At 46.4% G+C, this 24,134-nt stretch overlaps 1 protein-coding gene across 7 annotated transcripts in view; it reads right to left on the reverse strand.

Annotated features, from left to right (window-relative positions):
* Positions 1–465: 465 nt before the first annotated feature.
* The window catches only part of BCOR (BCL6 corepressor), an 81,367-nt gene continuing 57,698 nt past the window's right edge, over positions 466–24,134 (reverse strand). For 5 of the 7 annotated variants that reach the window (XM_088160380.1, XM_088160381.1, XM_014876792.2 and 2 more), the window contains 8 exons: positions 23,760–24,113; positions 17,786–18,114; positions 17,189–17,455; positions 11,157–11,323; positions 4,348–4,493; positions 3,125–3,202; positions 2,764–2,914; positions 466–1,598 (listed from right to left, as the gene is read on the reverse strand). In XM_088160380.1, coding sequence (XP_088016506.1) covers positions 1,304–1,598; positions 2,764–2,914; positions 3,125–3,202; positions 4,348–4,493; positions 11,157–11,323; positions 17,189–17,455; positions 17,786–18,114; positions 23,760–24,113 — 1,787 coding nt within the window. In that variant the 3' untranslated portion in view covers positions 466–1,303. The remainder of the gene's footprint in view (positions 1,599–2,763; positions 2,915–3,124; positions 3,203–4,347; positions 4,494–11,156; positions 11,324–17,188; positions 17,456–17,785; positions 18,115–23,759; positions 24,114–24,134) is intronic. The other 2 variants (XM_088160383.1, XM_088160384.1) reach the window with 2 other exon arrangements.

Here is a 24,134-nt window from a genome sequence, read left to right on the forward strand (position 1 = left end):
TACAAGTTCCAGAGCTGTGCAAAAGTGACATTCTGGTCACTGTCCCTTTAAATTCTACCAAAACGTGCTCCTAAGTTTAATGCTCCACATTAAAACTAAAGCATTTCCCCTGGTACTATTTTCCTCCATTCTGCAGATTCCATTGAAAAGAGAATTCAGTCAATTGAAATTAAAAGGATGTCAAAAGAGGGAAAATGATTGAACCTATTCACAGCTCTTTAACTAAAAGATGGTGCAGAAGGTATTGTGAACAGCACTTTTAAACCCTTCTCCCACCAAAAGCACCCACCTGATGTTTTCTTGAAGAATTTATAAAGCCAATACAGATTGTACCCCAGATTTCATCAGCTGTTTGCCTGCACCTCTACCAGCCCTGCCCCACTTTGGAAATTACACCTTCCTTTCATAAACATTAATGAGATTAAGTTCATGTCATAACCAGGCACAGAGTTAAAGGGAGTCAACTTTAGCCTCTTCATTTCTCAACAGTTTTATTGCCTTTAAGAAAATTTTTGTAAAATATAAATACAAAGGCAGAAGATTTACTTACAAAGTTAAAACACAGATCTCAAACATAAACACACAATTCAGAAAATTTAGTTTATGTACAGTTTCAAGCAACTTCAACATATGTTAGTTTTTCAATATTTTACAAGGTACAGAAAAAATAGTTCAAAGTCTTCTTTAAATAAAGAGCATAAAATGTTTAAACATATATAAACAATCCGGTTTGATGTGTGAAAACTAAATTTCACAGCTTTTAAATTAGGATATAAAAGTTCTTACAATTAGTTGATGCGTATGGATATGGTTTAATTTATATTACAAACTATTGAATTATATTCAATAGTGCTTACCTGGCCAAAGCAGGTAATTCTGTAAACAAAAAAAATGAAAATAATATCACCAAGTGCCTTACCGAGTTCTACCTCCCAAACAAGCCACACGACTTTGATCACATCACCTAGAAAAAGTATGTTCTGTGTAATCAGTGCTTTGTATGAAACAAAGTCAATGTGTGTGGGTGTGTTCTTTAAAAAAAAAATGTGTTCCGAGTAATAACAAACTTATCCCAAAGCCTGTGTGCATTTAAAGAAACATTATATAACAATTTTTGTAAAAACTGATTGAAGTAAAAAAAAAATTCTTCCAAAATCCATCCAACTGGAATTCAGATCTCTTATATAAAGGAAAGATATTTTCATATTTAATAGTGTCCTTTCTTTACAGAAACAATTTTATTTGAACACATATACATAAAGAAGTAACTGTATAAGCACTGTACATTAAATGGCCTGATGGTTCACCAGAGGATGTCGAAGGGAGGGTCCTCGTGCGGATGCAACCAGTGAAGCTCGGAGCCGAGCAGAGTCTTGAGCTCACTTGTGAACTCAACCAAGTCCAAGAGCTCTTTGCTCTCTGGGTTAAAAGCTTCAAGGTCCGTAGCACAAGAGAACAACTGGCTGAGAGAAGTCTGTTTGTAAAACTCTGCCTCCGTGATGGTGACGACCTCCAGGTTGGGGAAGTTGCAGCGGAAGATGCGAGATGACATTTTTAGCCTCTTCACCACGTCCGAGAGCAGAAGCCAGTTCCGTGGTCTGAGGAAGCAAAGGAGAGAGAGGCTCCAATAACTGACATTAAGTCACAGCATTCCTGGCTCTTCCCCACATGGCTGTGTGACAAACCCTCCCCAATCCCACGCCCGCAATCTCTCTGAAATCAAGGCTGCCGCCCTGGGGTCGAATATAACAGATGAGCAGGTGTGTATGTATTTATTCAGAGTACTGCTACCTGCAGCTTTGGGAAGGAAGGATCCAGGCCTGCAGGGGCACTGGGACCTATAAAACCTGGGCTCCTCAGTGCCCACGTGGGCCAGCAGCCATCCCAACTCAGACACCTAAAGGTTAGCCCACCTGAACCTAATTTTCATTTCACAAATAAGGTGGCTTACAGTTATAACCACAAAATTCAGCACCCCTGACTTCCAGAGATACCAATATTAAATAGAAGTCAACAGTAAGTTGGTTTTTTGTCAGATAACACAGTTTTAAAATTCAATCTTTGTACTTTTCTACTTCAGGGAATTAAGTTAGATCCATCACCCATGTAACAAAAAGATACAAAAACCCACACTCCTGCATGAATCAATATTTAAAACTAGCTGTCATCAAAACTGGTGGAAATGGTAAACAACAGTTGTTTACAAATCTAATTGATATCTTGAATATAATAGATAATACAACTTTCCAGGTCTTTGCTTATTATTAAGTATGATAGAATCTTCCCTAAGATACATATTTATTTGTTCCAATTCAGAGCTTTAAACCAGTTTTGCTACAAAGTCTAGAAAAGCAGTAATGGTGTCATTTTGTCATCCACAAAAGCATGCCCACTCAGCAGCAGAACAGAAAAGCCCATGAAATACAATTAACACCTTACAAAATCATACCCAAATTTAAGTGCTAGAAGCACTTCTATTTTGGGAAGTTATAAACAAGATGCCTGTCTGGGATGAGGAAAGGAATCTCTGTTCAAACATCACTTGTCACGCTCAGTAATACAGCAGTAAAAACTCAGCCCTGACAAACCAGCCTTTTCCCCTCTCACCTCCTATTAGTTTATTTCCAAAAAAACCCCAGCAGTTACAATATTGATTGCTCATTTGTTACATAAATACTGTTTTCCTCACCGACACAAACTGCTACAAACCCAAGCAGATCATCCCAACTCATTTTTTACCCCAAAATCTGTATTTGTTCTTACCCCTGAGAGAGACACACTTGAATGTTGTAACACGGTAAGGGAGGCTCATCCAAAAATTCAAATTCAAACACATCACTGAAGCCATCTTCATCTTCATCACCTGGGCCAGGAGGATTTGCCAAGACATCAAATCCAGATTCATCTTTTGGATCTAAATAAAATTGAATAAAGGTGCTAAGTCAGCAGTGGAAAGACTGTTGCAGGTCTTGCTTTTTTTTCCCCAATAACGTGATGTGTAAACAAAATCAGTTTGCTTCCTTCCTAGCTTCCTCCACCACAACAACAAAACAGCCCTCACCCTCTCGTGCCCCATGTTTTTAAGTCTCTGCATACAAAGAAATAAAGGGCAACATTTGCTCACCGCACACAGAGCTGCCATAGAAATCCCAGTACAAACCAGGGTCATCAACACTTCGACCTTGCAGGTCAGTTAAATACTCTGGAGAGGAAAAAAACAACAAAAAAAAAACATACTGATGAGAACAAAAAGCTGGCAAGTTCGGAGACCGCGCGTCACAGAGCCTCAACACACATCCTCCATACCTTCCATCAAAAAATCCTACACCACATTCTTGGCACACATGCTACAAAAAACAGCATAAATACACCATTCCCCCACATCAAATAATGAGCCACCACATCAAATAATCACCTACTGACTAACAGGGACAGACGCAACCTTAAGCTTCAGATACCGAGAGCAGTATCTTATTTTTGTGAAGATAGCGTGTACCACATTTTTTGGCCTTCACATTTATTCTGGACACCAACTTGAGGGTGAAAATCTGGCCCCAAATAAACTGATGAAAAAGGTTTTTCCACACAGGTATGTTCAGAAGATGTACTTCTTTACCACACGTATCATTTAAAAACTGAATTACTGAAAAGATACTGGGATTCAGGATGCTAGGAAGTCAAAGATACTGGACTTTATTGGATCTTAAAACACCTGTGTGCGTTCTATACGGCATCATTCAAACAGGTAAACAGATGAGTACTTAAACTTATGGACTAAGAACACTGCGAACATGCTCAGAGGTAAGTTACTAGGGAATGCAAGTGTCTTCATCCAAAACTATGAGGAAAAAAAACCCTAAAAGCATGTTACCATGGATAGGTTTAAAGACAAGAGCCTTTAACACATTTTTACAGTATTTCAGATATAAAACAAGGCAGAACTGGCAAAACCAAAAATAGTTTGAGATAAAACGTGAGACCATGGGAAAACATGAGTATGTTCAACAAACAACTATTTGAATTGGCAAATTTCTTATTTTCATTTCGAGCAGAAAACTGAAGGCACTGAAACAGCCCGCTGACCTCCTACCCACCTATCAAATCTGGCAGTGGAATAATCCTTATGACTTATTAAGAGTTTCAATTAGAAGGAGCCCCCAAGCATGGCTGTGCTTCCCACCTGCAACCTCTGGGTTTTTGCAGGCAAAGAGGGAGCTACTGCAGCCCAGCCTACCCCACCCCACGGCTCCTTGGGATGAAGTCACCCCTGCCAGGGTGACTTTGCGGCACAGGAAACAAGCCCCTATCTGCCAGGACCAGAAAGCCCCATGCAGCGTGGGCACAGACCTGTGAGGAAGGTCTCCATGAGTTCACTGTGGGTCATTTTCACGATGGTCCTCCCAGAGTAGGTTGCAAGTGTTGGATCAGCACCATAGGACAGTAAGAGGCGGACAATTTCCAAGTGGTCGTTTTCGACCGCGTCGTGGATTGGTCTGGTGTGAAATGAAAGAAAAATCACAGCGTTACATTTTGACTCAACAGTATTATGCAAATGTTTTTGACAAGAAACTCCTGACTGTAGATCAAAGTTATTTATAGAAAGTAACACTATTAATACAGCTGCCAATCATCTTATTGTCGGTTTTACTTGCACATCATCCCCCTCCCCTCTTGTCTTCAGTCAGACTGCTCAGGGCACTTATTTCTGTTACGTCTATTCCTCGCTGTACACATTTTCAAGGGCCGGTAAAATAATTACACTGCTGTAACAGAAAGCAGGAGTTTGTGTGAAGCCTCACAAACATCATTTTGCTGCAAGTCACTCTACCGTTCCAAATGTCTGCCAATTTAAAAGCGTGTTGTGGAGCAAGGCTCATTCAGCCTGCCTCTGGGCAAGCACAGAAATGGGTTACCCCAAGCTCCTAAATTATATACACAGAAATAAGTTATGAAAATTTGCTAGGAATTAAACTTCTGCGCAGAACATCCTCTTTAAACAGTACTTGTGAATATATTTGCAGCACAATTCAACCCTTCTAATCAGAGAATAGAAAACCATGTTATTTTAAGTGTAGTCCACCCAGAAATTAACGCATTTCATGCGGCGTGAGCAATCTATACAAGCTCAAACATAGATTTTGTGAGCCTTCAGAAGGATTATTCATTAATACACAGGTCTGCAAATTCCAGGTTTAGAATTCCTTATCGCTAATTATAAATCGCATTAACTTTTGCCTTTAAAATTGATTATTCGTAACAGGGAGTTGTCTGGAAGTAGAACATACTGCCCTTCAGACTAATGAAGATGTGTTAAAATCCCATCTTTTCCTTAGACAGCAAGAGCAGGGAACTAAAAGCAGAGCCCAATGCATGGACAGTGATCACGGCAGTCCAGCTCAGCACAACACTCCTGCTTTGGGCTGTCGACACTGCTGCCCCCCAACAAGGCTTTCAAACTCTCAGAGAGCTTGTATGAAAACACAAGGAAGGACTTTAACCAGGATCACACACTGCCTTCCTGGAAAGCTTTCACAGTGATATTACCAGGGGAAGTCATCTGGAAGCAAAGCCAAGAGAACCTCTCTGCCCCGGCTCCCCATCTGCCAAGAAACGCTCGGCCGACAACCAGGGCTTCAACTCACTCCTGCCAAGAGGGCACATCTCACCACTCCTGCCTCACAGGGCAATGTCCCCTCGTGTCACCACTGCTTTGGCATGACCTGGCATCCATGGAAGCTCAGGACAGAGGAGGGGAGGATCGAATCAGTCAGAAGAGGATGGCACACCACCGTTTTCCCATCTATCACACAGCACTGCTGGTTGGAGGGGAAGGAGGGCGACTCTGATAAGTCTCAAAAAGATGTTCCAGATGTATTTACTCCAATTACTTTGCAACAGGTCGTGACTTAGGGTGACTAACATCTGCTACATGTTCTTGCTTGTACCCATCTTGCTGGAAATCTGCATGTCGTATCAGTTTTGACATGTGCACAGTACACTGACTTGAGGAAGTGCCCTTGGGGATTTGGTGGTTTGTTCCCTACGGAAAGGGAGCTGATCCCATGCTGCCTGCCTCCCGTACATCCCATGCCACCAACAGAGTGAAGAAGCAGGTGGTCCTCAAGCTGCTAAGCACAGTCGTCAGCCCAGTTTGTGCCAATCCTCAGACCCTTGGCAGCAAAAAGCTCAACATGTCGACACCTTCAAAGCCCAACATGCTACTCTTTGGAAAGCCACCTTCACGTATTAAGACCTTTGAGACAGACAGACCGTGTTGGAGGAGACAGCATTCCCGGGATTCCCCTGCAAGTCTCACCCTCCCACCTCCACCTACTGACTCAGTGCTTCCCCACAGGGAAGCATCACACCCAGGATCTGGTCAGTGCTACACGGCAGTGTCACAGCCCAGGTGACACCAAGCAGGAGGCAACAAATAACAGAGGTGCTGACACGGAGGCTGCAGAAGTATCGCGTGTTTCTTGCTGTCAGCAAGCATCTGAGACCTGAGCTGCTGGGTCATGGCACTCTGAGCATCTACAGCAGGAAAGGTCAGCCTTGCTGCAAACCCTCCTGTCCCCCACTGGGCATGAAGCATCCCTGGCTGAAAGTCTGGCAACAGGCACCAGGAGCAGATCAGAGTGATGGCTGCTGCCAAGTGCTGGGAATGCTCTTTCTCCCCCCCTCCCTCGCTTTACTGGAGTCTTTAATTTTGAACTCTTTTAAAATTTTATTTCAGAATTATGATTTTCTGGTTTTGGGAGGGGGTTGAGGAGTGTTGTGGGATTATTGGTTTGTGGGTTTTCTTGTTTGTGGGGTTTTTTTAAACTGACTTACCTAAGTGGCTTTTGAAGCAGTAATGAATTCAAGATGATCCCTTAACTTATTAAAAACACCATCTAAATCACCGCCCAGTGTTTCAATTGATTTAACGACACTCAGACGAGTTTATTAAAGGGTGCCTGGGCATTCCCCAGGAAGGAAAAATTGCAGCACATGGGCTGTAACCCTGTGATGGAATCTCCTTCTGCCTTTTTACAGGTCACCAAGCCCAACGTGGTGCTGCAGACAGAGGCAGCGGGGCAGGCAGAACCAGATTCATCATCTGAGAGTACACAGAGAGGCTGCCTGGGCATGAGAGGGGAATTTATAGAGGCATGGGGAAGGAAAGGCGTAGTAAAGCAGTGCGGAAGAAGGAAGAACAATAAATAGAAGGAAGGAAAGAAAACACTGGCAAGGATGGGGGGGGAGATTCCCCATAGATAAGTTAAGGGAGAAAAGACCAAAACAGAGCACTGACAGACTCTTTTACTGGCTAGAACAGTTTCTTGGCAAGCTCAAGAGCGAGACCATGCAAAGGCACAGCTATTTGTTTGCTTCTCCCAGCAGGGCCAGCAGAGGAGGGAGTATTCTTCAGTCTTGGCAGAGTTTAACCATCCTCTTTGTAGGATGCAAAAGCAACTACTGCAATAGGCAACTTTTTCAGATGTGAAAATAAAAGAAGATCCCTGGGAGTCCTCTCCTGGGCTGCTTTGCCATACAATCTCTTCCACCCTGAGCATCATGGAAATAAACACTCTCTATCCCTAATGGTACAGTTAACGTAGCACAACTCGTTTCTAAAACAAACCCTTCAAAAGGCCCCAGAAGGATCTGGGGACATTTGAGAGCTGCAATATCCTACAAAAGACACACATCTCAACCCTCTCTTGTGTACTGCCGAATTCTTCCTACTATTTTTACTGCCACTAGAGTCAGGAAAACATTTCACTGGGGGTTTATCATTCCACCACCAAAATTATAAACTATTTAGACCAGCCAGGGTTTGCTCTCAGCCTTTGAGGCACCACCAGAACCCTCCTCACTGCAGTAAGAGGTCTTGTAACTGGCTGAGCAATGCCATATCTTGGCGTTTTGCTTTTATTTCCATCCGCTCCGTTACGCAAGGCTGCCCCACGGAAGAGGCAAGGCGGGAGTTGCAGGAGGGCAGCTATGCAGGCTGGCTCTTCTTTAACGCAATTAGCTGCTGGAAGGTATGGCTCTGCCAACACCAGCTGAAAGGACACAGGAAGAGAGCCATCTTGGCATGGTCCTCGCAGGGAAAAAAAATTAAAAAAAAAAAAAAAAAGGCTGAGCTCATCAGCTGCCAGCGGGAAGCATACAGCAAAACTGGCTGCAGAGAGGGAATCTAGCGAGGGAACTCTGAAGCAACGTGGAGCCCCCGCTAGCAGGCAGGGGACATCTGTATTTTTGGCATGTGGCTTTGTTTCTATAATGGCACGGGTTCAGCTGCAGAGGTAAGAGGAGAAGAACAGCGAGATAAGGCCAAATACAGGCGGCAAACAGCATTGCTAATGCCAGTTTGAACACCCCTATTCGAGCTACTGCACTTACTGGGGTCCTGCCAGGGAAGCGAAGCTCTCACCTCTTAAGCACGGTCTATTATTATTTATAGGTAAGACGATTAAGAGCCCTTAGTGACTGCAGCACCTCGGAGACAGGTCTTAAAGATCTCCGGGTTCTACAATAATCTTTGATTAGGCACTAATTGAGCAGCAGAGTGCTTGTGTATTCAGGGTCTGCAGGCACTGCATGTGGTCTATCAGCACAGACTTTAAGGGGAAAAACATCCAAGACCTACCACATTTAGCCTGGGCAGATGTGCTGTGAATAGGGCAGAGAGGGACATCCTGTGCCGAGCTGGGGTGAAGGGTGGAGGGAGGGACTGCACCATTCCTACACCCTCAAATACTGTCTCCTCCTTGTCCCTACACCAGGCTGGCCCTTCGTTTCTTTCTGGCTTCACCGAGATTTCTGATACTATCAGAACCAGAGGCTGATGATGAGGCCTGCCTCATCCCAAAGCACGAACAAGCAAAGCCAACACGCTGATCAGAGCGCAGGGAGATGCACAGACTTCACAGAGGTTTCCTGCATCTTTCACATTCCCACGGACATCCTGTACAGACCAAAGCCATATCCTCACCAGTCACAACTTCTCTGAGTGTCCTCCAAAAAGATGATGGCAGAGGCAGCAAGGAACAGAGCCCAGAGCTCCAGGTGACCCTCAAGCTGCCTCACTAGCACAGCTACACTCACACAGCACAGGCAGCTGCATCTACAGTTACATCACCCCTCCGTGCTGCTTCACATGAACAGGCTGAACAGAACTACACACATCCACTGCCACTGTCTGCAGGCTTGAGAGCTTCCACAGTACCTTTGGATAAGTGAGGTGGCAGAGGGAAAAATAAAAAGCATATTCAAAGAAATTAAAAAAAGAAGGGGAGAAAGACAAGTCTCTGATGGTACACTTCTTGGAGGTTTTTTTTTGTTGTTCTTTTTAAGACTTTACTTGTATTTCTAAGGCTTTAACATGTTCTGCAATTTAATTTTAAACACAACACAGCTGAGGAAGACTGACACATCTTTCTTCCTAAAAGTTAAAGGAGAAAAACCTTCAAGAGAGAAACGGGACTTGTATTATGAATGTCCTGAATTACTTCTACAGAGAGAGAGGTCTGATCCTGCCAAAAGGCAGTGCATTACACAGATCCAAAGTTCCTTACAGAAGCTTCTGCTCTCTGTCCTGTCCAAGTCAGACCATCTTTCCTCTGTATATTAGTTATGGTTTGGATTCTTGCTGTCTGTTGGGCAGCTTTCCAAATGAAAAGTAAGTCTGCCCTCAGAAAAGAGAGGCAACGGCACGCTGAGTTCTGACATTACCATCTATGATCAGATCATCATTATGTTAATTTCTAAAATCCATTTTCCCAAAAACAACTTTTCAGGGTACACTGGCCAAGTTTCTTTCTTGAAAATCAGCTCAGTCTGTGACTAGAAATGAAAGGTGGACTCCAAACTGGCGGGTGATTAAGGCTGCTCGGACATTTCCCAGGGATAATTTTCTATATAGGTTATTCCAGCGAGTGAGACAAAAATAATTTAGGATTCTTTTTACGGTAACTCACCGCTGTTTCACAGGTCATACATTAAAGCTCAAGGCAGCAAAAAACACGAGGCTGTTTGTCAGCCTGGAGAGCTCAGAACTCTTACAAAGACGTGGGCGACAGAGGAGGAATCCGACAATCCAGTGGGGGTTTTAATGCTTCTCCAAAAAGCTTTCCTTTGGGCTGTGATGGGCTGGTGATGGGCCGGGAACAATGGACCATCATGAACTTTAAATGGACCATCCTAACCAGACCTCTTTTTGTTTTCCTGACTCCTCCCTGCCCAAGTTAATAAATAAAGAGCTTAAAAACAAAAGCAGCAGACTCTTAGTTACGCTAATTTTACCTCCCTGGCTATTTGGATGGTGATAGGGAAGGCGATAAACCATTTAAGATAACAAGCTGCAGGAGATTCACAGAACACAAAGAGACCTGTCCCCAAAATGCACAGACTGAATAACGCTCTGCATATGCTCAGGACAAGTTACCCCAAGGTCAGCCCCGCGGAGGTGGTCAAAGAGGTGCTTTAGGAGATACACAAGAAGCTTAAAAAAAGGAGCAGCATTTTTTCCTCCACAAAGCTAAAAAGAAAAGCTCGCTATCTATTCTGCCAGCACAGGAACTAAGCACCCCTACTATTCTGTGAAGGAAACTTAAGAAAAAAAAGGGCTAATTCGAGATTTAAAAAAGAAAAAGTAAATCCAAAATATCAAACGAGCAGATAGTTTAACAGTTCGGCAAACAACATTTTTATACAGCATATACAGGATTCACACACCCGATGGCCACAAAAGCCTGAAGTGCTCTCAAAAGTAACCCTGCTAAGGAGGCAAACTCCCCTCTTTTGGCACAACTCAAAGGGCCTGGAGGGCACAGGAGCAGGGCTGCAGCTCAAGTATCACTCCTTCCTGCCCTGCAGCTAGCAATTCCACTGACTAACAAAACCCAACTAAAGCACAGCTTATTAAAATTCAAATTCCCAGAAGCGAAAAGAAATTGCCCCGATCTCGAGTCACAGCAGAAGCGTGTCCCCACTGCTTTATTAACCAGACGAGGTCACAGAGTCCTGCCCAAGCACCAGCAATAAGGCACTGTTACCTGCTCTGAGCGTTCCGGGGAGGGGGGCGGCAGGAGCAGGGGAGGATAAAGGAGAGGCACAGAGGGAAGGGAGGCAGGGATGAGCCGGTGCTGGCCCGGGGTGCTGCTGACCTGGTTCCATCCTGGGCGCTGCAGTTGACGTCGGCGCCGTACTCGAGGAGATGCCGCACGATGCTCAGCCAGCCCCTGGCACAGGCCTCGTGCAGGGCACAGTAACCCGCGTTGTCACGATGGTTCACATCACATGCCTTGTTTTCCAAACAGTACAGAACCACTTCCTGGAAACAGGAAGGAAAACAGAAGAACATCGTGTTATTTCTTGCTGTGCAAATGCGCAGATTTCTCTGCTTGAAGGAAAGGGGCTAACTGACAAAATCCGTATGATATGCTAAGTTACCCTCTATGAGATGGGTCAGTCAAAAGGAAAACAAAAGGAGGAGCTGTTAACAGTCCTGTCTGTGCAGGAGACATAGCAGAGATCACGACTTCCCTGAGCAGACTAAATTGGGCAAAGTGACACTGAGAGCTCCATGCCCTGCAGGACCCTGTAACCCCCAACATCAGTTACTGTCACAGAAGGAGAATATAAAAATTTCACGGGCAAAACTCACAATGTTCTACTTCTGAGAACTTCTACATGTAAAGCTAGTGGGAAGGTTGCTACTCTTCCATCTGCATTTTTTAACAGAAAATTCTGCGAGTGCAACAGCAGCACAGCCAATGTCAGTTTGATTTTAAAAAGAAAAAGTGCATGACCCGAAACAAAACACATTTAAGACACACAAAGGATGGTTTGCTACCAGCAAACAAAAACCAGCCCGGCTCTATCGAGATGGGGGAAATCCCATTTTCACCCACCCCAGTTTGCTGCATGCAGAAGTAAAGCCAGGCGCCAGGTTCCAATAACGAGCCCGGCGCCGCAGGAAGCCATGTGAATTTAACACAATTCATCTTGCAGTCAAATACACCACGCTCCAGAGCCTGGGCCAGGCTCAGCTCTGCGCTGCCGTGCAGCCTTGGAACAATGACTGCTCCATCACTCAACCGAAAATTTAGGATGGTGAGAGTCTTCCTCGACTTGTGTCAGATGCAAAAGAAGGCAAAGCAAAACAAAGCACATTTCTAAGAGATGTTCAATGCATAAAATAGCCCCCATGTTCCCAAAATAGTGGTAAACCATTAATTTTGCATTTGAGTGGCATCCTTGCAAAGCCAGATACAGCACGGAGGGGGCGAGTGCTTGTTTTGCCAAGCCAAGAGAATAAAACGACGTCGGGCGCAGTGCATTTATTCTTCCCGTTTCAAAATAAACCAGAAAGCCCGCAATAATCTGTGCTCTGGGTACACCTGACTCGAGAGCTGGTATCCAGGATACAGCATGAAGCTGCTCTTTTAGCAGGCCCTCACCAAGCAGGCTAGAGCTGAGAGCTAATGAGCTGCCTGTCCCAGGCTCCAGAGCATCCCCTCTACCTGCCACGGGGGATGCACCCACCTACCCCAAAGCACCCGCCCGTTTAACCCAGGACCCCCAGAGTCCCACCTCTCACCAAAGAGGGGCTCTGAATGCCCCTGCTGATCAGCCCAAAGGCCAAAAATCACTCCAGAACGGATGCTCTTTACCCAGCACATGCTCAAGCCCATAAGAAAGGGCTGTGCAAAATTATACTCTGGAGGTATGAATTTTCCTTCCAAACCAGACCTCCCTGCCAGGCAAATTAGCAGATGGATACAGGTAGCAGAAGCAGCTGCTGTATTTAGTACCACTTTTAGTATGCAGTTACCATTTAAAATAGACTTTGCAACTCAAAATAAAATATGTTTCATCTATTTTTGTAAAAAGGAAAGGCTCGTCCTAGGGCGGAATACCTACTACTGGACAAAAAAGCTAATTTTGTCGGGCAATTCCGTGTTAAGAGGCTATAAGAAGAATGTCATTAACCACAAAATGTAACCATAAAGACCATAAAACTCTACATTGTTAATTAATTAAATGCCTCATTAACTTTTTTTAACATGATTTATTCAATTTACAAAAAAATTAGCCACCATTGCCAAATACAGGAACATGTGGTACCACAAAAACACTTTTGGTTTCACAAGCATTTCTCGCTTAGGTTCGGGGAAGGCTGAGTGCCACAGGGCAATTTAATGTCTGTTCAGGTGCTCTATTTAAACCAGCATTCTGAAAATCACTCCCAGTTCATCCAAAGAGTCAAACTAGAACACAACCAGACACTTGCACCTCTGCTGCTTGCAGTTTCTCAGCCAAACTGCAAACAGCCACGTCAGCGTATGCACATATGCATGGTCCATCCTCATATGCAAGGAGCTGCCCTTCTTATGTACTCCTCTTCCAGGGGAAGAGGTCAGCATCCCCCAGGCCCCAGGAAACACTATTCCCCCACACCCAACCTCAAAACACAACGCTTGGGTCAAGTATTACATGCTGAGCCTTAACACTTCCCCCCAGCACCATAGCAAACCCCTGAAGTGATGTCCATTCCCGGGCAGGATGCAGGAGCCCTATGGGATCTGTGCAGAGGCGGGATGGTGCTCTGGAGCTGCTGCTCCTGTGGCAATGACACTGGGAACTCCCTGTGCCTGGATAAGCCCTGCCTCCACGTGTGTTTAAACGCCCTATCACACACCACACACTGCTAATTTCACTGCCTTCCCAGGCAGGATTTAATAACAAACTGATGAGGGAACTTTCCACGTCCACTGTCTGGTTTGAGCCCAGCCAGCAGCCAAGCCCCAGGCAGCCTCACTCACTCAGTCCCCCACCAGCAGGATCAGGGGGAGAATCAGAGAATCACAAGGGTCAAAGGTGGAAAACTTGTGGGCTGAGATAAAGACAGTTTAATAGGGAAAGCAAAAGCCATGCACACAAGCAAAGCAAAACAAGGAATTCATTCACTGCTTCCCATGGCTGGACAGGCGTTCAGCCATCTCCAGGAGAGCACGGCCCCATCCCACTTACTGGTGACTTGGGGAGAAAAACAACATCACTCCAAACATCCCACCCTTCCCCCCCAGCTTTATACACTGAGCCATGGTGTGATACGGTCTGGAATGTCCCTTTGGTCAGTTTGGGTCCCCTGTCCCAGCTGTGTCTCCTCCCAGCCTCCCATGCACACCAGCCTCCTCACCAGTGTGGCAGTAGGAAAAGCAGAAAAGGCCTTGGGTCTGTGTAAGCCCTGCTCAGCAATAACAAAAATATCCCAGTATTATCATCACTGTGCTCAGCACAAATCCAAAACACTGCCCCATACCAGCCACTGGGAAGAGAATTAACCCTACCCCAGCCAAAACCAGCACATCCAGACACACCAAAAAAGCAACATAACGCAGAAAGACAGCCAGCGTTTCCTCTCACATCAAATTCATTACACAAGCCTTTTGTAATTTTTTTCCCAAAAAGACTCTCCGCTCCCTGTAATTCCCTCTTCACAAAAAGTAAATTACAGTTTTAAGACTACCATTATCTCAAGTCATTTGTTTCAAATGGGGAAAACAGAATGGATTTGGGGATGGTAACATCCTGCTGAAGCATGGCCTGGAGCCGAAGCCGAGAAAGGGAAAGGCAAAGCTTCCCACCAGCATCATCAGGGACTTCCAGCACCATTTGCTGAACTGTCTTTAAGCAGCCTTGCTAGCTGCAGCCCTGCAATTTATCTGACCAGACACAAGCCACACTTGTCCTTCAACATTTCACACTTAGGTCAGCTTTACACACAAAACTGTATCTGCTTGTGTCCTGCTTGGTGATCTGGGGCACATCTGCACCGTGGGACTGAGAGCAGGACAGAGGCTCATGGCCTCGCAGCACCTGGGCTCCCCATGGGTCCAGCAGTGATGCACACAGCCTGCCAGCACCTCCTCGTGCTGAAGGGTTTGGAGTGGGATCTCTGCACAGCCTCAGGGCATCCCTGCTGCAAAGGCAGGCAGGCTGCCAAGGGCAGGCACGAGCTCATCCGGTCTCAGGGCAGTACAGCATTCCTGCCAGGGCTCGGTGGTGCCCTGCAGTGCCAGCCGCTTCCAGCTCGAGTCCTGAATCAGCACTCTCTGCAAGCTGTGGCCCTGATGATGCAAACTCGTCTGCCTCCCCTGCCACTGAGCTGGCAAAGGGCCACCATCACAGCAGCCAGGGAAGCCCCCGTGTGCCCAGCAGAGGTTGCTGCCCTGCTAACAGGGGGGGCAGAAAACTGACCTGTGTGCTTGCCACAGGTCACAGACCAGCACATTACCTTGACTCATCCAGATTTTTCTTTCTTATTTTTTTTAACATAGAGGAATTCCTTACTTCTTGACCATTCTCATTCTTTCTGCAAACAGAAGAAATTCAGCTTTCTACTAACTGCAGTAGCCTCATCACTATCAAGAAAACCCCTCAGCTATGGAGCTTCCATGGATGATCAAGCTATCACAGCTCACCACGGGCCAAACATAGCTCCAACGGGGTGGCACAGCCACCCAGTACTCTGAGCCTTGAAAAACACAGAAAATGTCAGATCCTGGCAGCAGTTTGGGTGCATGGACTGGGCTCTTTCCCTATCCTTCATTCCACCAGCAAAAGAACCAACTGCTGCATGGTCAACACCACCTGAACAATCAAATCAAACGAGCTGAATATTTAAGCCTTTTAAAAACATGGTATTTACTCGAAATTTTGGGTGAATTCAACTCAGAAAATTAAAATCCCCAACCAGCTGATAATGGGACAGCATGGTGGCACACAAAGTTACTACCCACAACTTGGCAAGCTCGGTATCTCTGGCTCTCTGCAACCAGCCAATTTGATAGCAGAGAGCTGCTGCTATCAAAGCAAATTGAGAGCCCTGGGTCCCTGCTTGAGCAAGAGGTCAGCCCATCACTAAGTTTGGGAGCTGCTCCCACTGAACTGTGCTCAGCAGAGGTACCGGGCACAGACAGCCAAGTGCCCAAGTGTACTCACCCTGACACACCCCAGGCAGGAAGAAAATACACACCAAGAGCCTGGAGCATATGATACAACACGTTTTGATTTCGGACCCACAGAAAATCAAAACATTTAAATTAGAGAAAATACAATAGCAATGTTGTAATAACCACCTCTCCCAGCTAGAGCTGAGGTGCCCTGGGTTAGAAAAAGCCTTTGCCTAAGGTAAACAAAACCTTTCCAATAAACCCTGCCTTCCAGAGCTGGACAATGCCTTGCTCCATACAAAGCTCTCTCCAGCTATACAAAGGGCATTTCTAAGTTTCAGCAAATCCCCAAGGCTGGGCAGACCCCACCTGGACCTGGGCTGATGCCACCTTCCCAGGTGGGGCTCAAGCCCAGCTCGCAGGTCCAAGCAGCCCTCCCAGCAGCACAGCAAACCCTGCAGCCATGCCGAGGGCAGCAGTCACCCTCTGCAATGAAACACCTCTGCACCACATCTCAAATCGAGCAACGACGACGCTCATACCTACAGGCCCATATTTCCCCAATAAAAGCGCGCTTCAAAACGGCAGAGCTAAGGGATTCATCGGTTTCTGATTTTTGTAGCAACAGGGGGCCCCTTTCATTAGACAACATTGTTCCAGCTACACCAAGCAGCTCCAGACGCCGAGTATAAAGCATGCAGAGTGCTCCTATGATGCGTCTGATCATGCAAGAGGACACTCCAAGCGCTACATCCTGTGTCACATACCAGATACTCCTTGGAGAGAAGAACAAAAATAAAACCCTTCTCCTAAACTACACGCTCTTCACAAACAACAAAAGCAGAAACATACAGCTCATTAAAGATCACCATAAAGATTACTTAGGAGGGAAAAGAAAAAATAAAATACATTCGTTCTGTTTGCAGATGGTTTGCATTTAAAGGGAAGTGAGGGTTACCAATAAAACTTTACCCTTTGCTCATTCCTGCGGGATGCTGCTCACCCTGCATCCCTGCCAGCTGACCCAGCAGCAGTGGGGAGTCATTCCCACAGCAACCTGCCTCCAAACCCCACACACCAGGGAAGGGAAAGCAGCAGGGCAACGGCGGCTACAAGTTCCAACGACCCAACCTAAAGCTGCTAATCCGCGGAATTTCCATCTACAAATGCAGCAAGAGGATTTAAACTTTTGAGATTAAAAAAAGCCATCATCCCACGGGGAGCGGAGGGAGCCTTACCTCATAGCCCAGGCGTGCTGCCCGCTGCAGCAGCGTCTCCCCCGCGTTCTTGTTGACGATGAGGCGGCGAGCCTCGGGCGGCATGGGCCGGCTGGGGGTGGTCTCCTGGAGGGGGCTGGCCACGGGCAGCTGTGCCGGCTGTGGCAGGGCGAGCAGCGAGGGCTGCTGCAGGCGCTCGTACGGCTTCGGCTCGTACGGCTTGGCTGGCGAGGAGTCGCCGTCTGAACTCGGCTCCGGTCGCTTCCTGACTTTCCTCGTTAGCGTTACCTGTCAAAACCATGACGGCAGGGGGGTTTTTATCTTTGTTTGCACAGCACAGCGATGGGTCTGTATTTGTCAGCAAGGAATTACACTTTTCTACTCATATTTAATTTTTAAAGGAAGACCCCTCTACAGCTTTTACATACAAAATGCTTCACCCCTGCAACAGTGCCTTCAACTAAGGTTAAGAAAAGCAAACACAAAATGTACAAAGCATCCACAGACAAATCTGAACGCAATCCCCACTACCCTGCATGCACGACAGTGCGTTAGTTTTAAGCAAGCTGGCCCTGCCTTCTCAGAAGCCAGTGGACAATTAAGTCTAAATAAAGATACCTTATCTTCAGCATTTTCGATATCTGTGGTGTCATCCCCTGTCAGAGATGACCTCCTTCTCCTCTCCTGCAGTGCCAAGTGTTTTGTTTTACACTGACGTTTCCCTGATGGCTTCTCACACTCGCTGTATTTCGGCAGCAGAGATGCATGTTGGAAATCCTCCTCTTCGTCTGTGTACAGCCCATCTGTCTTCCGGCTTTCTTTAATTTTCTGCTGTTTGGCAGCCAACCTCGAGGCTGGAGTACAGCTTGGCTGAGCCTGCCTTTTGCTGTTTGCATTGGTGGATGAAAGGCTCTTCATGTGCGGAGACACCGGGAATACGGGCAAGCCTAAATGGGAAGGAAAGGCATTACACATTGCATGGTGCGTTAAAAGGAAAATGCATTGCTAGCACTTAACACAAGCTCCTCAACTGCTTAAGAGATCTACAATTACATTTTCAAATCATTAATATTTTAAGCGTTCCACATCCAAACTGTAAATAGCATCTCGCCCGTTGACGCTATGCTAGCGGTTCTCGGGCTCTAATAAAAATCCTGAATGAAATGCCCCACACAGGTGCCGGGCAGCGCCAAGGCGTGGGCATGTGTGCCAGGCCAGCCTGGCAGTGCCACAGCCCAGCCACCACGGGCAGAGCTGCAGGGAAAAACTCGCCTCCTTACCTAGGACTGCCTGATCTGAAGGGGAACCAACTCCTCCAGCAGCCTGGGCCCAGCCCGGCTTGTCTCAGTGGGTGCAAGTGCAGACACAGGGATGGCCAGGGAAGAGGGGACAGGAAGAAAGGTGGGAGCATGGATCAGATTTTAATGGGACAGCACAGGTGGGGATGTTGAGCTTAGCCCCAAGACGGCTGTAAGATGGGGAACACCTCCTGGGCAGCATTTTGATTTCAAAAACAAGCCAAGAGAAGAAAGCCTACTCAAGGAGCTGTCTCTACAGAAGCTCTGTGCAAGCTCTCTACCAGAAAGCACAGGGATTTTGCAGGAAAAGCAATCAGATGTTTTTTCCCCCAAGAACTCCATTCAGAAGTGAGTCTTTCTGGGACACTGGGACAATAAGGCCAGTGCTCTGCTGCCTGTGACAGCATACTGGCAGGGCTGGGTTTTCTCTGGAGGTTAGCTCCAACAAGCTGGATCACACAATCTGGGCTACATGCAAAAAAGCATGGTTAGTTTTGGGGTTTTTTCAGAGTGCAAGCAGGCTTACAACAAAACAAGGACAGGAAAGTTTACTTTTTATAGTCTGAATTTCCCTTGGGAGGAGAATTGAGGTGACCTCAGAACCAACTCCTCTGCAGAAAAATTAAAGGTTGCTCGAAAGGAAAGGACACTTCAGCCAAACAATACCACACCACCAAGAGAAGGTGTGGAAAAAACTTTGAGAACTTGAAAGAGAAGTCTCTGAAGTGATGCTACTTTTCAGAACAGAAGAGATGGAAGGAGGAAATAAGGAGGTGCTCAGAAGAGAGACACCCTTACTTAAAGAGACTTGGTCCAGAACCAGTTGGTAAAAAAGAAAATAAAATCTAGAATCCTCTTGGTGGGCAGTTTCACACTTTAGTCTTCCTTTAAATAGATCTGTGAAAGTAATTCACAGAAGGCTTTCTAGATTAAGGATGAAAACAGAAATCCCTCAGTTCTTTTGAGCCACTTTCTAGAAAAAGACACATACCACGGCTTGCCAAGCAGATGTCAGGGAATTTATGGGACACATGATGTGCAGATTGTTCAGCAAAAATCACGTAAGTTTTTCAGGCTTTGCAATACTGAACGAAGGCACCTAGTTGTAGGCTGAGCCTGTGGATTCAAGGCTGTCTTTCCAACTCTATGGACAGCAAGAAGTAAGGAGTGTTTAATTCTCATGTTCCAAACCAACTAGCACGTGAAAAGCCCAATTCCAACACAGAAGTACTATCCTTACCTACTTAATCACTTAGTAAAGAAAAAAATATGGAAAAGATGGAAAGCAACAGTGAGGAGCTCTAGTGAGCACAAATGGAACAAACAGCTGCATGCAGAAAAACTAGAATAGAATGAAAAACTCACAGGTCTGGAGAAGGACAGAAATACTGAAAGGATGGAGGAAAGAAAAACACAGGAAGCTTATCTCAAAGAACTGCAGGCTTTCCCATGCAGAGATGCCGAGGCATTGAAAGCAGAAGTTTAATCACACCACAAAAAATGTCTACTCCTGCCTGCAAACTCCACATCAACTCTGTGCTTCACTTTGACCCCTCCACAGTGGTGACAGCAGGCACCAGGCTAAACATGCAGTGGAGCTAAAAGATGGAGAGCAGCTATGCTGTGCACCCAGGAGCTTCAGGATCAATAACATTGCAAGACACCAGCACTACACAGAAAAAGCCAACCATCAGCCTGGGAAATGCAAGACAACAGGGGCAGAAAAGCAGCAAGTGATTATTCCCGTAATCTCACCCCATGTCTCTGACCACGTGAAAAGCAAAGAAAAACAGGAGTGAGCAGGAATATACCTAAATATCCATGGAAAAAAAAGAAAACTCAAACCAAAAACCCCCAAAAACTCAGGCCTCTGACTGATGTGGGCTGTGGCAAGTCTGACTCAGAGCAGGACCTGTCTCCCTTCCCGCAGGAGCGGGCTGCTGAGAGGTCCGTGCAGAAAAGCAGCTGCAGCCGCGTCACCTGAATGCTGGCTTGTTCAGCTCCCACCCCAGCAGCTGCCTCCTCCTGCCTGCCAAGCCACGCTGCCTGCAGCCCCAGGCAGCTTCCAGGGGCTGGCACATGCTTCCCGGTGGGAGAGATCCTCCTGGCTGCTCTCCTCAGGGTTTTTGTTTCCGTGCTGCTCGGGATTTCTCCTCGCACCGGGTGAGCGGCTGCGGCTCCTGGGGGAGCATCAGGAGAGCTGGCACTGCACTGCCAGCAGCAGCACAGCGTTATTGCTCAGCTGGGACCCCAGCAGAGCCCCTGGCTTCTGCCTTGGTCACAGGCTGGGCAAGCAGTGCGATGATGCCCTGAGGCGTCACGGACCTGCTGCACCCTGGAGACCCTGCACAGCAACCTCCCTTTGCAACAGGGTCACAGAATCATAAAATGGTTTGGGTTGGAAGGGAGATCATGCCTTAAAGATCATCCAGTTCTAACCTCTCCTGCCACTGGCAGGGAAACATTTCACTCAGAGCCCCATCCACCCTGGCCCTAAACACTTCCAGAGATGTGGCAGCCACAATTTCTCTGTGCAGCCTGTTCCAGTGCCTCACCACTCTCATAGTCAAGAACTCCTTCCTAATAAACTAATCTAAGCCTACCCTCTGTCAGCTTAAATCCGTTACCACTTGTTCTATCACTATATGCCCTTGTCAAAAGTCCCTCTCCAGCTCTCTTAGAGCCCTCTTCTAGGTTTTGGAAGGTGCTATAAGGTCTCCCCAGAGCCTTCTCTTCTCTGGGCTGAACAGTCCCAACCCCCTCAGTCTGTCTTCCTAGCAGAGATGATCCAGCCCCCTGATTTTCTTCGTAGCCTCCTCTGGATTTGCCCCAGCAGGTCCACGTTCTTCTCATGTTGGGGGCCCAACCACTGGACACAGCACTGCAGGTGGGGTCTCACAGGAGCAGAGCAGAGAGACACAATCACCTCCCTCGACCTGCTGCCCACACTGCTTTGGAGAAACACAACTGGGCTAACAAGCCCAGAAGGCAGAAACCTCCACATTCCCAGAGATTTGCAGGCAGGAGTGGAAGATCATCCTGCTAATGTTAGACTGAGGCTTCAGAGGCACAGAGGCAATCCTCATGTTTTGTCACAGCCTACTCCTTGGGATACAACCAGCTACAACCAGAGACTGCCACAACTGCAGGCAGTGCTTGAGCACAGAGAACAGCTGTTCCCAGCCCCAAACTAAAAAAAAAAAAAAAAAAAAAAAGCAAAAAAAAAAATCTGCAAGTGACAGTGTATATTCTCATATTCACAGTCTCTGCTTGCTTAAGTTCGAGGACTAGTCCTGAGCAAGACAGACAAGCTGGAAGTCTCTCTCCCCATGAGACTGTCATGCAGAGGATGCTCTGTCACACAGTGGGGAAAAATGTCCTCATTCCAATTAACTAAGAACAAGGAGATTCAAAAGTTTGCACTTCAACTGGGCTGGAGAAGCACCAGCAGAATTATCTGAATGATATCCAGTGTCTCCGTACAAAGAAGAGTGAGGCATAATTTAGTCAAGTTTATCATTTTATAGCCACTTCCAAACCCAAGAGTTTTTTCATAGCCATAGGGCAAGTGAACCTGAATGCCTTTGGGAATGGTGCACAAATTGAGAGCCACCTCTTTTTCTTTCCCGAGGCCAGGAGCCTGTCATGGCCACAGAAGGCATTGCAGGGGAAAGTGAGAGCATCCTTACACAATACAGCTTCTTGTTAGTGACCCTTGTTTAATCTCTACAGGTATCTCTCTCTGAAAGTACAAAGGTGAGGGGCAGAGGTGTTTGAGTCCATACCATGCTCGCCATGGCAGTACATAAAGCAAGGAAGTAAGAGTCAAAGCTCCTTTTTAACCAAGTTTTGATCTCCTCCTTCACAAATCCTTTTGGAGAACCTCCCCCATCAATAAGCATCAAAGTTTGGGGGTTTCTGCCCCCAGATAATCCTACCAAGGAGAAAGACAGATGAAGAGCTTTAGGACCAAAGGGAAGCTGATACTTTCGCCTGTGACCATTTCAGAGACACTACCAAGGAAATTCCTCACTGGCACAGGATAATCTGGACCCAGTCCTTTCCATGATGTGGGACAAGAGGATCCACTCTCCTCATGCTTCTCCCTTTCAGAGGGATCTCAGCTAAACTACAGGTTAGGCCAGCTGGAATGTGAATGCCTTCCAGTCGATGAAGCTCCCAGGTTTGTGAAGGAGGAAGGAGCCCAAACACCATACACAGAGCTCCTGCTCCCAGACATCATCTTTCCTCAAAAACAAGCAGAGGGCTTGGAGAGGTAAGAGCAGGAAAAGAGAAAGAAGAGAAAAGGGGATTGATTTGGCCTGTGAGTTGTGTGATTCCATTCCCCATCAGCTCTCCAGCTAAGCTACAGCAGCAAAATGTTGCAAGTAAGGAGAAATGCATTAGAGCAGAAAATCTGCCCAGGGGCTGAGGACAGTGAGGACAGGAGAGTGACCTGTCCATCTCAAGGAAAATTTGGAAGATTGTATCCACGGGCTTTTCTCCCAGAATAGGGAATCAACAGAAATGGGAGGGAGGATGGGGAAAGGAGGAAGTGGAGTGAGGGGGAAAGAAAAAGCCCAAAACATACCAAGGAAAGCTGGTATGCTTTGAGGAAGCAACCCCTTAGGAGAGAGCTGCTGGAAGACCTCTGCCAAGGGGCCAGGAAGTGGGGTGAAAGGGGTTTACAGGATGTGCTCAGGACGAACCAGCAAAGCATCCTTGTCAGGACAAGGATGAGCTTTGCTCTTGAGCATATGGCCTGGAAAAGGCAGGGGAAGCCAGCAGTGCTGAGGGTGCTGGAGGTGTTGGGTTCCCGAGATCAAGAGCTGCTACAGCTGTGCTGATGCTGTTTCAGAAGCTCACAGCCCCTCAAATCCTACATGTGTTCAAACACCCTTGCACCAACTAGCAGCCCATTTGCTCCCTCTCTCACCCAAAAGCATACCCACATTTTATGCCCTCCCCAGCTCTCCTCTAGAGTCATAAATTTCATCTTCCACATCATCTATGAAAATATTTAAAGCCAAAACACACACGCACACACACACACAAACACATAGTTACACACACATACACAAACACATTTTCTTGTCTGACAAATATCAGCTACAGTGCAATTCTTAAAGAGGAGGTGTCAGTCCTTATAAAAATGGACATCTACAGAAATATATATATAAATTAAAAAAACAAGAAAGAAGAAAAAAAACTCTCAACAATTCCTTAACATTGGTGGCAGCATGCGTCACTGTAAATGCTAAAGCCAGCTGGTTTCCCTAGTAGTCTCTGCATACCTTGTTCATTGTCACTTGTTTTGAGGGACTCTTCAGACCAACTTCTATTGCTTTTGGCCTCTGACCTTTTCTTGGTGTGCCTTTCTTCTGTGAAGTCTTTGACCTTTGCAGTGGCCTCTGGCTGAACAGCCTCAGCTAAATCTTTCCTGCTTTGCCGGCCCAACTTGCCGGACGGGGATCTCTCTGGTGACACCTGCTGCTCCCATAGTTCCCTAAGATGCTGCAGGTGACGCTGCTTTTTGGGATGGAGCCCTGTTAATTCAATGCACACCTTCAGGTTGGTCACCTCATTACAATTGGGCTCTTCTAAGTGGTTAGAGGAATTGTTTGTCATTTCCCTCTCAGGCCAGTCATCTAATGGAAAAATAACTAAAA

This window comes from Sturnus vulgaris, chromosome 2, assembly GCF_052056855.1.
Source record: "Sturnus vulgaris isolate bStuVul1 chromosome 2, bStuVul1.hap1, whole genome shotgun sequence".
Taxonomy (NCBI): Eukaryota; Metazoa; Chordata; class Aves; order Passeriformes; family Sturnidae; genus Sturnus; species Sturnus vulgaris.